This window comes from Synchiropus splendidus, chromosome 2 (assembly GCF_027744825.2).
Source record: "Synchiropus splendidus isolate RoL2022-P1 chromosome 2, RoL_Sspl_1.0, whole genome shotgun sequence".
NCBI lineage: Eukaryota > Metazoa > Chordata > Actinopteri > Syngnathiformes > Callionymidae > Synchiropus > Synchiropus splendidus.
In genome coordinates, this window is record NC_071335.1 from 10,080,509 (window position 1) to 10,097,217 (window position 16,709).

The following is a 16,709-nucleotide window of genomic DNA, read 5'->3' on the forward strand; positions in this document are numbered from 1 at the left end:
AGTCAACAACGTAGCAGGAAAAACAAACAAGAAGTTTAAAATTGTGCACAAATCTGACATTTATCGTTGATCTTAAAGGGATCACATACAGCAACCCAGCGCAAGATGAAGCATGGCCTGTTCATTCATTTATGAGTAATTTAGTTCTAAATCCATCTAAATATGTCCATGCAATACCCTACATGATATGTTGTCCATGATATATAGTTGCTTGTCGTCACCAAATGCATTCATGTGACCCAAAAACTGGATCTGCTGTCACTGACGTTAATACAGCGCCTACATTTTGCCACATACTACAGTATAAGTATATTCAATTAACTCCTCTTGGGTGACTAAAACACTCCATGACAAGAAGAGGACAAACATATGAAAACGTGTTTGGAAGAAAACATTCTTGACTCGTAGACAGTAACGGTAATAGTTATGCGCTCCGCATTCAGCGTCAGGAGTTTGTGTAGCGCCACATGGTATCACCATTACACTAACTTGGACGTTAAAATGAAACAACAAACGTCTCAAGATAACATGGAGTCTGGTAGATTTTTTATTAACAGACAGGTCTGTTACGTGAGTGATTGACATTTGTGAGCCATTGAAACCAGAAGGGACTCACGGGCACAGCTCATTTCCAATGATCACAGAGGATTGTTATGCTTTATGTTGTCATAACTTTGCAATTACAAACATCTAAAACGTTTTTTTGATGAAAAGCTACTATTGTTCAGTGAGATTTGATTACTTAAGAAGTAAAAACCCAGGACCATCCTAACTTGATACAGGCAGTGAAGAGATGTGAGCCAGTGTTTTTCCTATCCTCAGCCACCTTCACCGTCAACAAAAATGCCCTTTAAAATGCAACAAGATAGTTAAACATTTTGAAATCGAGTAAAAAAAAAGCTCATGGCTAGAAGTAGAAAATCCTTATGCAGCTGAAATGGATGGGTGGGATGAAGGTGTATGTAAGCATGCATTGCCATGTGGAAAGGACAACACCAAAGCATGACACAACAAGAAATTAGAAAGGCTGCTGTGTGCAGCCATGCACAGCAGCAGCATCTGGAACATGAGTTGCCCATCAAAACATTGAACAACCAGCTATGATAATGTGTAAACCAAATTATCCAAGAGTGAATTTGACAGTGAGAAGACAGCATTTCACAAGGGATGCCATGGTGCATAACAGCAGCAGAAAAAAGACCATGGAATCTGCATGTTGGTTAAAACTGTCAGAGACAAGATGAGCGGATGGAACTAGAGACAAGGATCTTATCATTCAGTTTCACGCCGTACACCGTGAACATGGCCTCTGTTCTCTGTCCAAACACACCACACGCCTGTCTGCCCTCTGCAACAACAACGCAAACAGAGACTCTCACATACACACACTTGTGCATAGGCTGGTGGCCACAACAATCCTATCGATGGGCATCGACAGCAGGATGGAAGGGACATCATTTATGCAACTTTCATTATACCGCAATTTTGGAAAAACATGGATTAACAACCTAGTAAAATAAAACATTTAAAACAAGATGTTACAAATGCTAATACATACAGTTAAAAGACAGAAGGAACAGAGCATGTTCTTTAGTTGCAGATCTGATGTTTGATGACAGTTTTAATTAATTCATTTGTAACTCAAAAGCCCACGCTGGTTTGCAACAATCAATAACTTCCTACAAAACAGACCTAAGCATTTAAATAAAACTTTCAGGGTTGGTTTAAAACAGTGCCTTAGTCATAATGCATACGCATTGTGTAGTGGTCTGTAGGTTCATTTGGAATTAATTATGTTCTTAAAGGGAACCTATATTTCATTTACAACTTTTCTGCCTTGTGTATGTTTCAAGTCGCACATCATGATGATGCTCCATCTACTTTTTTCCTATTCATTTCTCCCCATTCAGAAAGCTTGTGAACAAGAAGTGTCGATATGTCAACATTAAAATCAGAGCATTGTCAGAATTGGTAAGAACCCGAACCCTGTGTGATTCTCTGGAATCATTAAGATAATAAGATAATTTTAGTTCCCGCTCCAGGCACCGCCTCTGCCTGCAGTTGACCACAGTCAAGAAGGAGTTCAAGCGGCGACAGATTATACAGTGTTCAAAAGCTTTGTTTTATTAACAAAGATGATGCACCTTTTAGGATGTCTGAGCCTTTGTGACATCATGGAGTAATAATAAAAAAGCCATGTTTGATCTGTGAAGTTAGACACCCTCGAGCAAACGGTGCTGCTGCGATCTTCTTTTTCAACATAATCACAATGACTCATATGTATCTACTCAACTTTTTAGTTTCAAGCAGTTTCTCACACCACAGGTTTTGTAAATGGCTGTGTCAGATCTTCGGTTTTAAAGCCATACAACCATCAGTCATCAGCCCTGAAGCACCAAGCTCTTATGCCGCAGGCTATAGTAGCAATGAACCATCATGGAATTTAGAGACAATTTTTGTTGACATTTTGTTCAATTTATCAAGTTATCATTATCAAGTATTTTTACAGTGTTGTTTCTCATTTAAAAACAGCAAGTGTGTAACTTTGAACTTCAATTAATGAACATTTTGCAAATACCTGCCGAAACTAACATCACTATTGTCAAGGTATCATCTGTCACTTGATTTGCAGTTTTCTATTCTAACTTGTTCTGTGGTTCACCATAAAATGTCTTTAAGGTACTGCCACTGCTGTCATTCCAAATTTGACTCCAGTGGACTTTCATAAAGTACAAATCATCAAAATGAGTCCCAGAATACAGTTGTTAAATTTGAGTTAAAAAATATATATATTTTAAGCCTGACTAAATATGACCCTTCAGTTTTCATGGCATTTATGTCCAAAGTTTTGTCTCTTATCTTGTATAACTGAAAAGGATAATATTGGTAAATAAACAAAGAGCTTTTACATTTGACCATAATTTGGTTCCAGATCTCTTGGCCAAGCTATTCATTGATGCAATCCTACATGCGTGGATACAGAATAGCTTTTTAATGTTTATATAGTGTAATTCATAAGGTGCCTTGCATCCCGAGTCACTAGGCATAGCAGTTTAATGAAGTGTTGAACAGTTATAGCATCATACATGAATCAGGGCGCTCAAACAGATGTTCTGTGCGTGCACAAACGCACACGGATTTAAAAAAAAACACAATCTTTTCCCATCAGACGCTCATAATGACATTCCCTTCCGCAGGGCAGTGAAAGGCTAGAATGTCCAACGATTCTAATTACAGCCATTTTACAGGCCAGTCAGAGCATCCAGCCTCACTTTACTTACAAGAAAAGAGCAGTTTCTGTTCATATTTATGTCTGCTTCTAGATGAGGGCACATGTCAGCTACACTCATGACAGCTGATACCACCAGAAGCTGGGGTCATCTAAAAGCAAATGCCCTGTCATCAGGCCTTGGCACAACAAACCCACATGCACTTGTCTGCATGACTTGACAGTGATCTAAACCCATGTCACTTTTTCCATAAGCAGCAACTACTCATGCCATGAGGGAAGAAAGGAAGGCAAGCGAGCAAAGAGCATATGAAAGGCAGAGTAGCAGAATATAAAGCAACTATAGAGCTTGGCAGCACCGAGCAATTAGTTATGACATCATGTTCCGACACAAACTGCAATGTAGGTGCTGGTCTGAATGAAAGAGAGCAGGCAGGAGAGAGGGAGTGGAAAGAGGATGACTGTGCACCATTGCAACATCAATTCGTGACACGTTCATTTTCATAAGAAAACGTTTCATAAGCTGATGCTTTGTAGATCCCTGGTGATGATTGTGTCCCATTAAGGGTGTTCAGGGAAAGTACAGAGGAAGCTCATAAATTGTGGAAAACTGGACGTGAAAAAATACATGAGAGGCTGCGTCACTTAGAGAGAAAAGCAGGGTGAGCTAGAGGAAGAGAAACCTCAGCGGTGCACTCCAAAAAGAGCAGACGGGTCCTCTGGCACTCCGTGTTATTGTCAACAACTTCAGAGCTCCTTATCCCAATGTAGCCCAGCCTTTCATGATCAATGGAATATTATTCAACAACAAATGTAGCCATATCGAACGAAACTCCAGATATGCATTTTTGTATCCTTCAGCACAGAAAAAGAACTTTCAATTTCGACAAATTTGCTCAGCACCATGTGTACATGACCTGAGGTGGCAGGCAAAGCAGCACAGAACTGGAAACAATTATCATCCAACCAGCACCACGCACAAACACAAACCTGGTCCCTAGAGGACAACACATCCTGGAGAGCCAGGCTGTTCCAAACATTGTCAAGTCAATTGTCAATTCTGAAGAACTGACAATTGACCCCCCCCCTGTATTTACTCAATGAGTGGTGCAATGTTTTGTAACTGTATTATATTGCCAACTACATTTTGCACACACTCCATAAGTTTTATAATCATAGATGCAACTAAGCTTTTGAATATTTAACAGTAACAAATCACACTACAGCAAACCTCCTGAATCGTGTTGAGGACCAGTTATTCCAGGAGGTTTTGGTCCTGATATTATCAAAACAGAACGCTTCAACAAATGTACGGGGTCCATAAAGTCTGGACACTTCGGTAAAAAGTGAAAACATCTTCAGAGAACTGGAAGTAGCATCTTAACTCTTTCTTTCTTTACCTAATCTATGCAGGGGAAAATAAGCAATGAAAAGTGGAATCAAATGCAAACTATACCACTATCCTATGTGTCCAGAGACTTGTGGTACACCCTCAGGAGTATTTTCCTCCATAGACTAAGTAAGCATGGCTTTGTCAAAGTGTACAAGTGCAGAACAGATAATGTCAAATAAAAGTCAAATATATTTAATTAAAAAACATAAATGTAATGTACGGAAAAATGCGTGACCATAGACACCAGACCGACAATAAAATATCCGTTTCAAGACTTACATTATTCATGTCTTTAAACCAGTGACAAACTTACATGAACTACAGCTTTGAACGTGTTACTGCAGTGAATCCAAACAACACAACCAGTGACTGTTATTTAGAGAACGACAAAAAAACAGCGTAAAACAGTTGCTTTTTTAAAAGCTTGGATGCACGTATTGTTTTTGGCTGTGACCTACACACTATAGCAGCCGCAGTTAGCAGCCAACACTAAAACAGTAATTCCGCGAAGTGTACAAACCAGTGTCATGGGATTTGGGGCAACAATTACACTGAAACCAATTGCGAAATAGTCATAGATTCTGTAAATGTCCCACTGCTGCAGCAGCCCTCGCGACTACTCTCCCACCTCTCAGCACTGGTGTGTATCACGACGGGCCGCTCCGATGAAGAAGACAAACGTTCACCGAAGAAGACACAAAGTTCGCTCCGTCCTCTAATCGTTCAACGTCGGTGGTCAACATCAGTCGGGTTTCCATATTTAAATGCCTTCATCACTTACCTCCAATGCTGTTCGTTGCACACCTCCTGGCAGCGCTACTCACTGCTCCTCTTCTCACAGTGTTCTCTCGTCTTGTGCCTCGTCTCCTCCCTCCCAGATGCTGACAAGAGACCGGGGGACGCTGCCCCGGAAGCAAACGCTTCTGTCCGCCCTGGCTCTGCTGTTAACCCCTAAGGTTTATGGCTGACCATAAAGTGAAAAAGGAAACTGAGATAAAGCTGTGACCTATTAAACTTGCGTGTACTGTTTCTATCACATATGATTGGGTTTGCTGTATTCCGACAGCCTATTATTATTATTATTATTATTATTATTATTATTATTATTATTATTATTATTATTATTATTATTATAGGTCGAGACGTCTTCAATGAAACTGTCCCCTAATTTTCCTGAAGAAAAAAAAAACTCGTCCTTTGTAATGAATGTAATTAAACATACTCATTGACCTCTAAAATCAGTATTACAATCTCAAATTGTCAGAGGATATTTGGAAATTTAAATTAGCTGTGGGTAATTGTTTGTTTGTTGTTGTTGTTGTTTCTATATCCCTCATGTATGACACCTCAGGAAAGGCTCTTAGTACAGTACCTTGTAAACGCGGCAGTATTAAACTATTATACTATAGCGTCACTTGCTGTTCATTTTGAGATACTACAGGTTAATTGTTATATAAGTTCACAATGAAGAAGTTGTTCATGTGACATTGTATATTTTTTGTACGTTCTTTAAGTGTTTTAGTCGCTGATCAAATACATTATTACACAAATGGCAGAGTAAACTGATGATTATTAAAAAATTCAATTATCAAGCTTAAATGGTACCATTCGGTGACGTGACGAGTGACGCGAATTCTATTTGTTCTAGTTTAATTTTATTAAGTTTAATGTTATGATAGTTTTGGAGCTTGCATCGATGTACTCTAGTATAGCTTTGTTTCTGCTGTAGCAACTCCACGCCACTAGGAGCGCTCCTCAAAAAATTCTCGGCTTCTCCTGACCAATCATTTGCGCACGAGCCATTTGAACGAGAAGCGGCATTCGCTAAGAAAACTCACTAAGAAATGGATATATGTCCTTAGAAACGTCATCGTTGAGTGTATGGTGGATTTGCTTTTAGAACGATGAAGCCATTGAAGTCGATGTTTTTGAAAACTTATGGCAGACAGCGGATGAAGGTCTCAGGTTGGCTAACGCCCGTCGCACACAGAAAAGCCTTCGACTCTTCTGCCTCCAGCGACAGCGATGACTCCATATTCCTGCCGAAAGCTGCCAAAACCAAGTGAGTCGAAGACAGAAGTGCATCATTGATGCCCTTGCTGTATATTGTCAATGTCGTTAATGGTGTGACGTAACATTGCGTTTTTTAAAGAACTAGACATGCCATTCGATGGTCTTTACTTGGAAATACTATACAATACCGTGTGTAGTACATATGAAGTATAGTAGATCCATTTTGTTTGTGGTTATGTTCCGACCAAAGCATGACACTTCCTGCGAAGATAAATGTTCTTAGAAATATGAGGGACCGAAGCCCTGATGAGGAGAGTGTGGCTCCCTCTCCTCAGCATAATAACAAGCCAGATCTATCACAAAATCAGTAGGAAATAATAACAATGTATGTATTTATATGTCTTTGATTTTGGTTTTTATAAAAAGACTCAGTCTGTGAATTGGGAAACAGTTATAGTATTTCCTTTTTACATGTAAGGCGGCGCAAACGAGTACGTCAGCTGAAGACGGACGACGTGAGCAAGGAGGAGAGTCAACCCATCAAGCAGAGAAAAACCGTTAAGTATGTGTGATTCTTACTCATTTGTTACAAAGAGTTGGATAGAAGTTGTGGTAATCCAGGCCAGAGTAGGTGTAGGAGGCAGACGCTGGAGACACTTTTCTTGCTCACCAAAGACATTTATTAACAAGCTGCTCCAGGGTGCAAAAATAAATAAATAAAAGAAAAGAAAAACCATGGATTGCAAAGAAACTCAACAGTTAACTCAGTGTAACTGAAAAGACTGAAATAATTTCAACAGACTTACTCTTACTCAAAATTACTCTAACGCACTTGTGCACACTGCAGCCTCTCCTTCTCTTGCCTGCCCGCTTCTCTCTTTAAGTGTTTGAATCTGGACTGTACCTCTCAACAGGTAAATCCCTAATACAAATAACAACCATAACTAATTTCTTCTGTAAGAAACAAAGTCCATTGCTCACCATACTTTGAACACAATCTGCCGCATCAGGCTCAACCTCGCTCCATCACTCCATCATAGATAATAAAACAAAACAAAACACTTCCCTACCTTGGCCTCCCCCACAGTTGAAACTTTCCACGATGTCACTAATGACATCATCAAGGTGATAAAACCAGGAAGTGAGCCGCCACGTCCTCCTTTTTACCTGAAGGTAAATATGAAATAATACCTAAATAACTGACATTTAATTGAACCAATAAACGTGCTTTAACATAACCACACTCCTTTGTGTTGATTTTTGATACACCAGAAGATGCAACTCAAACATAACCCGGGATAGTTTGAACGCATGATTCAGGTTAGAGATGGAATTAAATCAACCAAACAAGCATACAACAATAACTTTAAATGAGACGAATGACTTTCAGCCACCTTGTCACAGAAGTCAATGTATTTTGGTGTTCACTATGTACAGTCAAACCTCTCTTTGCTGATATCTAAATTGTGATGTTAAATGAATTAGTTACGCCAGTATTGTCTAGTATTAACTTGTAAAGGAATTGTTGTAATGAAGTCTGTTGACCTGTTTTGACCTTCAGAGCAAAGAAGTCAACCACTTGCAGTGGTGAAACACTTGGTAATGCAAAGAGGAAAGCGATCCTGGATCTACCTGCATTTGAAAACAGTAGTGACGAAGAGAATGTTGGCCTAGTCCCATCCTGCCATGCCGCCGTTCGGCAGCACCACGTGATCAGGTCTGTGTCTGACTCTGCAAAAGCCAACCAAATTCCACTTGCACCGAAAAATGAAGAATGTTACATCATCTACCCACTATTCCAAAATGACGCATGAGTCTTCATTGTTTTGTGTGTTATCTTTGTTCGTCACTTGTGCCCTGATGTCCACCTTTTTTGTTTTTTGTTTTTTTTCAACAGGGTTCCTCCTCCTCGTTCTGTGGGATGTTTTGTTACCCGAAGAAGAAGATCGGTCTTCACAAAGCCCCATGTGCTCAACTCCTCAGATGAGTTTACTTCTCAAGGAAGAGATTTTAAGGGCTTTAAAGGTCGCCGTCCCTCAGAGAAAAAGCAAAAATGCCCACGGTCGGACTCCGATTCCCCCGCTGAGATTGTGGCAAAGAATATGGGAGCTAGCTTTTTGAAAAGGCCCTTTCAGGAAATTTCCCTTAACCAGTCAGATGATCACAGCCTTGAATCATGCACCAAGAAACCCATCTTTTGCTCCACCCCTTCAGCAAATTTAGTTGGCAAGTTGTCTTGTCTTGGCTCCTTCTCAATGATTGATCAATCCCTTAATGCTCCATCAACGTCACTGAGCTGCGTGGATCTTCAAAGCCCATTTCAGGGGAGTGTTGGGTCCCCTCCACTTCTACAGACTTTTTCTACAAAGGAGAATGTTGAGCAGGACAGCCTTGAGTGCAACTCGACTGAAAATGTTGAGAACGCTTCTGCTGACCTGTTTGAAGTTAAGAGCATGGAGTTAGGAAAAGGTCCAAGTGACGATATCAAGAACGTTGGATTAAGTGTTACTCTACATACGAGTGACAGTGAGAGCAGCAGTAGGTTTGTTTTGGCTGCAAATGAGCTGGTCACATACGATCTGAAGGAGCAGTGTTTGACCCACCCATGTAGTGTACAGCTTGAGAGAATTGACCTTGGTTTGGTTTTTAATCAGTCTACTTATTTATCATGTTTGGAGTGTTCAAGCCCAATTAATAGTCCAGAACCTCAGCCACTGTCTTGTGACCCACACACTCTGTTCAATAGTAACATGTCTGTGACTGAGGATGAAGCAAGCCATCATATTAAGTCAATGGTTTACACTGAGACTTGCCAACGTCACGACCCTTTGATTGAAATTGAAAAGATCAACGTTTCCCAAGAGATTATAGACCCACAGTCAACTGTGAACTCTTCAAAGGTTTCTGTGAAGCAGTCGGTGCTTGAAAAAAGCCAGAACCTTCACTGTAGTGGTGGCACAAATGCACTTTCTTCTGTTTATATGGACATTGCTGCGCTGAAAGAGAAAATCCGTACCACAGACTGCCAAGTCCAACTGAAGCAATTAGATTTGTCGCCATTCAAAGAATTCAGGCCACCATTATCTTGTACTTGCCCTCATTCGTTGGATATGGCCGAGCAAATGCAAGACGATGACGGTTTTACACCTGTAAGACTAAGTATTGAGGGAAATTGTGAGGCTACTGGATGTCAAGACAATGCTGTGGTCAAGGAACAGAGGGGATCTAACAATGCACAGATAGAGACACTTGATAATATTTTAAGAATTAAATGTATAACTGATAATGCTGTTGTTAGGATAACAAGAGCACCACTGTCTCAGTTGCAAAAGATGTTGAGCCAGAGGCAGCCATCCAGTGAAGTGTCATACATAGCGACTGATGTCCAGGTGTGTGGACCAAGCCCGAAACTCAATAGTGAAGTCTGTACAGAATCAACTTCCGCTCAAACAGTCCGTCTCACGAAGAGAAGCTCCGCTGTTCCTATCACTGACCAATCCTGTGCAACAAGAAGAAACAAGCCCTTGAAAAAACCTAACAGGAGGAACACGTCAACAGACCGATCAGGCACATCCCGGAAGGCTGGCGTCAGTGGACTGAGTGTGAGTCGCTGGAAAAACAAAGGGAACAGCAGCAGAACTTTGCAGAAGGATGATGCCAGGGGCCTGGACAACAGCATTGTTGAGCTGATCTCCAAACAGCACAAACAAACTCTGGTGAGGAAACCTTCTTTTAATGCCATATTCACTTTGCTTCATGCATATGGTAGGTTCACTTTTAATGAGTGAATTGTCTTCACCCATTTAATTAGTGGTGTTTAATGCAATAACTGTAGACTTGCTCTATCACAAACAGCTGTACCGGGTTTGGACATTCATACTCTGGTTCTGTATGTGTCAGGACAGGTATTGATTATTCCCCACTGGCACAATAATGCCTCTGTCTGGGGTGGGTAAATTACTGTGTCACCCCCAAAATTGCTGCTTTCACTCAAAAACCTGTGAGGCGTTAAACGTGCTATCCATTTTGTCTTTGGCGCCCAGGATATGTTGAAACCGGCAATGGGTTTCTCGACTCCGTTGAGAGCTGGTCACCTCAAACTGTCCGGACTGCCCTCAGACACCCACACCTGGAGCCAGCTCAAAGCTGCCCTCTCCGTTCATCGTAAAGGCAAAGGTAATGCAGATGAACTTTTTTCTACTGGTGTCTTTTCATGTTTTGATGAATTCACATGATTGTCCTCCTTTAGTGCTGCTCTCTCCCAGGGTTCTTCATACGCCCTTTTCTCCTGGTGAGAGTGGAATGATCGATGTCAGCCGCGATCTCTTCGCCACACCCTTTCGTACTCCACTTCCCAAACATCTTCGTTCGCAACTGCTGAGTAATGACTCTATGGTAATTTTATACACTAATAAATTATTCATTACTATGCTGTTAAACAGGTTCTAATGTTGTGTTCTCTCCCATCTCTCTTCACAGAGTGAGGAGGATCTGTCTGATGCTGAAAAAGTCTTTGCAGAGTGTAACCAGCAGATGCCGCTGCCCTGGCAAGCGTGTGTTCTGCCTGTGCAGATGGAAAAAATTACAAAGATAGGGGAAGGAACGTTTGGGGAGGTCTTCTCCACTACAAATGCTGCTGGAGAAACTGTTGCCCTAAAGGTACTGTATGTGGTTCTGTCTGCAAGTATAACCTTGAACTGTTTTTTGTTTGCTTGTTTTTTTTATTTTTATTTAAGGCAAATTAGAATATCTGAAAACATTTGTTTGTCACTCATTTCAGAATGTGTCAAACATTTAGTTCTTGAAATAGTTATGATTGTGGTTTATTGATAATGAAAACCAAAATGCAGAGTCTCAGAAATTTTGAATATTACATAAGGAAAATAGGATATTTTAAACAGAATTTCTGAAAAGCATGTTAATCTCCATGTACTCAGTACTTGGTTGGGCCTCCTCTTACATGAAATGCTGCATCAATGCAGCGTGGCATGGAAGCCATCAGCGTGTGGCACTGCTCAGGTTGTAATGGACGCCCAGGTTGCTTTGATAGCAGTCTTCAGGTCATCCGCATTGTTGGGTCTGATGTCTCTCATCTTCCTCTTGACAACACCCCACAGATTCTCTATGGGGATCAGATCAGGTGAGTTTACGGGCTAGTCAAGCACAGTAACACCTTGGTCACTGAAAAAGCTTTTGGTACCGTTGGCCGGGTGGGCAGGTGCCAAGTCCTGCTGGAAAATGAAATGGGCATCTCCATAAAGCTTGTCAGCAGAAGGAAGCATGAAGTGCTCTAAAATTTCCTGGTAGATGGCTGTGTTGACAAAATTGGAAAGAAATCAGAGAAACCCTTGTTCTGACGGTGTTTCACACTCCAATTTCTCACATCAGAGAGCCGTTCAAAAAGCCAGACTGCTTGTTGAAAGATTCACATGAGGCTCGCGAGCCATAGGCTCCCGACCCCTGCTTCACCTGGTTTATTTGAATCATATATACTCATCCTTATGCTAGAGCCTGGCTATGTAGGTGATGAATTCTGCTTGTTCTTGTCCTCAGGTGATTCCTGTGGAAGGCACAGAGAAGGTGAATGGTGAAGACCAAAAGACCTTTGGAGAGATCCTTCATGAAATTATCATATCAAAGTAAGTTTTTTTTTTAGGTTACATGTTTCAGGGTTTCCGTCAGGATTTTTTAAAATTAGGAATGGGAGATAACTTCCACGATGACAATTCTGCACTTCACGATAAATTTGATAAACACACTCACTCGCTCCATTGGACCTGCATGAACATGACGAGGATGTGGCGGTGCGCCGCGCTGTCCAGCGCCGCAGTGTTTGACAGCCGACACTGGCGTGTGAGTGTTGTGAAGAATGTGGTGGACTTTAGTTCACAATTGTAGTTTAAACCTTTTTTTTAATACAGACTCTGGGCGGTGAAACATGTGTCAGTAGAATATATAACATATATGTACATATATATGTATATATATAAAACAACTACCAGACATAAACGCATCAAAATTTTATCATTGCGGGACTCTTTCATAAAACACACGACAAGTGCATATCAACATTGTCTCTGGACTAAAGCTTTGTGGTCAATTGAGTCCTGTTGTGACCTGTTTGATAATTGGGGACCTCATTGTTGACCACAGTTAAAGGTAAATGATGGTGTGTGTTACAGGGAGCTCAGCAGCCTGAAAGAGAAGCAACAGAATCATACTCACGGCTTCATTGGACTACATGGGTAAGCCCTCTCCTTGTTCAGGGCCTCCATCCTTGACGTTCTGGCGCTTAAATGTTTCTGTGCTTTACTTCAGTCTCCACTGTGTGCAAGGATGTTACCCCCCTCAATTCCTGAAGACATGGGATGACTTTGACCAAGCAAAAGGTTCAGAGAATGACAGACCAGGTGAGAATCGTATTCCAAGTAACATGTTGGTCTGCAGTCTGTCAGCGAGGATGTATTTGGTTATTTGACTTAAAATAAGCCATAGAACATCATACATAATACTGTATAAAGTGTGTCGTCCTTTAGTCGTTCTTTATTAGCTTCCATAATGACAAGAAGTATTTTCATGAATGCATCTCTTGTACAGGACATAATTAATCAGGCTTCTCTGTATTACAGACAGTAAGACAGTTGCCTTGTGCCACTACACATATCAATAAACTATAAGAAATATTGTGAGCTACGCAAAGATAGTAGTTTCAGAGCAGTGCAAGTCTTTGCAGACTCATCATATGTGGTTGAAGAAGTGTTTGGGCTTCAAGTGCAAGACTTAATGCGTATTGTTTTATCTGAAGTCACTCTTGGATATGATGACATTTTTTTCTGTATTTCATCGATAGGCTAAATCTATTGTATTCAGTTGTCAATCACATGGCTCTTCTAAACCCACAGGACTTTATTAGATTCCCTTACCAAGATGCTGTTTGGGCAGAATATTTTGACTGAAACTCTCCCTGTGTCCAGATTTCTTTGGAGAAGAGCAGCTCTTCATCATTTTAGAGTATGAATTTGGAGGCGTCGACCTGGAGAACAGTAATGGGAAGGTATGGCGGCCCACATTTCAACTTCTCATATTTTCATATCTGTTCATCTGTCATCTCAAAGAAGACTGATGCAAAAGTGAAATAAATTTACTTTTGAGTCTTTGGGATAAAACTGCCACATAGGTTTCCAGTAAATTTCGATGGATTTTGGAAATTCCTTATTGGAAACTTTCCATGGGAATGTAGGAGAACTAGGTGGGAATATAGTACTGTACATTAGATTAGAGAGCCTTTATTCTTCCCACAATGTGGAAATTGGAATATATCCAAGCATACACATAAAGTCACCGGGAATGATCCATATAAAAGGTATTCAATAGATGAATTGTTATTAGTAGCACAGAACACTCTTTAATTACTGTTTCATGAATGAACAAAAACTGGAATATTTCCCATCTCCCAAACCTATTCATTAGAAAATGCGCCTCTATCCAAAAATATTCCAAAAGTGCCATTCAAAATGTGAAATGAAAAGGGCCACTCTCCCTTCAAAACAGCCCATTAAACATGGAACACTAAAGCGAACCCATTTTCACTCAGTCAGTAGCAGGCTAGGATTTTGAAACAGGGCGACGAAAGCCCCGCCCCCAGCCCATTCACCTCCCAACACACCATGTTAACAACTGACTGAACAACTTGCTTTGTAAAAAAAAACTGGATATAGACATCTATTTGTAGAAAAACGTTTTATAAAAACAAAGATCTGAGTCAAATAATTGACAGAGATGAAGCATTCAGATGCAGGAGTCTCCTGGGCAGGTGTTTTACTAAACTGAGCCTGATGAATTAAAAAAAAGAAAAAAAAAACGTATGTTTATAAATATTGTTTAGTCCACAGGCTCAAATATGTGCCTTGTGTTAGTCTGTCTGGAGCTCAAAAGTGAGGTCCAGTCTTCTAGAAGTCTTCTATGCATGTGGTGGAGGCAGGCAAGTCAAGCTTATGCTAAAATATACTGTCCTCAACTATGCTAAACTTCCCTATGAAGAGCTCTCCGTCTATTGTGAGCTAAAGTTCTGCAATCCCAGTACTTTAGAGTAGAAGTATGCAAAAACCCTGGGGGTTTGTATGTGCTAGCTTTCCTTAGCCTAAATGTGGCGAATAGGTGAACTTTTTGAAAAACAAAGTACCCTGAGGCCTTGAAAGGCACAAATGTCATCTGTGGACGAAGTTACAGTCATGTATTTTTTCTCTCCAGCTGCCGTCTATAAACACTGCGAAGAGCATCCTTCACCAGGTCACTGCGGCTTTAGCTGTCGCTGAGCAGGAGCTCCACTTCGAACACAGGTAGTTCAGACAAACCCACGCACGCACGCTTTTGAACCACCACTTTCACGTGTTAGTCATGTTTACAGACATGTATTGTTGGATTTAATCAACACAAACTTCACGTCTGAAGCGGAAATACAAATAACCTTGTTTGGATTCTGATGACAGTTGTCAGAGACAAGCAGGTTTTAAAATAAAGTATATTAAGGATTCAAGATATTTCTTAAAGTAAGTCTTTCATGTGTGATGCTGCTGTGTTGCAGGGATCTTCACTGGGGCAACATCCTCGTCAAGAAAACAAGCCAGAAGACAGAGAGTTACCTCCTCCAAGGAGCGGCCCAAAGGGTGGAAACCGGAGGAGTGCTCGTCCGCATCATCGACTACTCACTCTCCAGACTGGAAATTGGTGGGATTCCTTGCACACCATACGGCTATTTACCTTTCTCATTAACATGACATGACATCTGAACACCACAATCTTCATAGATGGTCTGACGGTGTCTTGTGACATCTCCAACGACGAGGAACTCTTCCAGGGCTTGGGAGATTACCAGTTCGACATCTACAGACTGATGAGGCAGGAGAACGGGTCAGTGGATGTGTCCCATGACTGATGTCAAGCTAAAGCCCCGCCCCCAGTCCATCCCACCCCCGACACGCAAGTTCCTTAGTAAAAAAAAAAAGAAAATCTATTTGTACAAAACTAACTTTATTAAAACAAACATCTGATCCTAAACAGAAATGAATTCAGTAGCTGTTGCCACAGTAACACTTTCAGATGCAGGAGTCTCCTGGGAAGTTGTTTCACTTGACTGATAAAACATATAGCCATAAGGCATAAGCCAAGTGCTGTGGTGACACCCATCTCCCTGCGCTCCTCCCCTGCGCAGGCTTTGTGTCAAAAAAAAAAAAAAAACTAATTACTCCTCTGAATAAAAATCTATGAGTTGGTTTTGTAAACAGTTGTTTAAAGTTTGGAACTTATCATGGAAACCAGTGTGATGACACTACAAGTAGAGTATTACTGTATACAGGCACCAATAATCGGACAGTATATGTTTGCTATAAGCTTCCATTGACCCCTCCCCGCAATGGAGGTGCTTCGCATCCCATTTTCTGTGTGACTTCAGTCTACATTTGGCACCAAAAGCACGTTCATTGGCATCATTATTCACAGTGACCACTGCCACGGTTCCGCTCTTCCTCCGCTACTTCCTGATCATTTGCCTGCTTCTGTGTGTCTCAGGAACAACTGGAGCGTCTACCACCCCCACACCAATGTGCTGTGGCTCCACTACTTGTGCTCCAAACTGCTCACCATGGAGTATCGCAACAGCGGAGGGAAGGCTGGCAAAAAAACCAGAACCCAGCTGACCTGCTTCCAGAAGGACTTGCTTAAGTACAGTTCGGCAATGGAAGCCCTCGAATATTTCAATTGAAACTTCCATTGCAACAGTGACTGTGGTTTTATTAAAAGTTTTACTTCTCTTTCAAGATTCACTTCTTGTCTCATGTTTATCTAATGTTATTTTCTAACAAATACTTAATTTGTTTCATTTTGATTTTTTTTTTAAATTCCCAATGTTTGTATCTTTCCAGGCATATATTTTTTGATAAACAAACTCACAAATTTTGGTGGTTTGTCTTTTTTTATGTGAAATTATCAAAGCCTCTGTAAATTAGATGGAATAAACCCATTGTTTTGATTATAAAAACATCGATTGGAAGTATAGCATCATGGTTGATAGGCGGA

General features: G+C 40.8%; 2 protein-coding genes across 4 annotated transcripts in view; one reads left to right on the plus strand and one right to left on the minus strand.

Annotated features, from left to right (window-relative positions):
• LOC128753731 (amyloid beta precursor protein binding family B member 2-like) overlaps positions 1-5,493 on the minus strand; it is a 38,154-nt gene extending 32,661 nt beyond the window's left edge. For both annotated transcript variants that reach the window (XM_053855759.1, XM_053855758.1), the window contains exon 1: positions 5,404-5,493. The gene's annotated coding sequence lies outside the window, so the exon portion shown is untranslated. The remainder of the gene's footprint in view (positions 1-5,403) is intronic.
• A 931-nt stretch (positions 5,494-6,424) lies between these two features.
• On the plus strand, positions 6,425-16,549 carry LOC128754372 (uncharacterized). 2 transcript variants are annotated; one of them, XM_053856943.1, is made up of 15 exons: positions 6,425-6,684; positions 7,114-7,197; positions 8,197-8,352; positions 8,533-10,351; positions 10,679-10,811; positions 10,885-11,030; positions 11,115-11,294; positions 12,189-12,274; positions 12,818-12,880; positions 12,954-13,045; positions 13,610-13,689; positions 14,886-14,974; positions 15,220-15,362; positions 15,443-15,545; positions 16,203-16,549. In XM_053856943.1, the coding sequence occupies exons 1-15, from the start codon at positions 6,527-6,529 to the stop codon at positions 16,393-16,395; spliced, it is 3,525 nt and encodes a 1,174-aa protein (XP_053712918.1). In that variant the 5' UTR covers positions 6,425-6,526; the 3' UTR covers positions 16,396-16,549. The 2 variants fall into 2 exon arrangements, with proteins under 2 accessions (XP_053712918.1, XP_053712920.1); XM_053856945.1 differs by lacking the exons at positions 6,425-6,684; positions 7,114-7,197 and adding an exon at positions 7,718-7,808.
• The last annotated feature ends 160 nt before the right edge of the window (positions 16,550-16,709 follow it).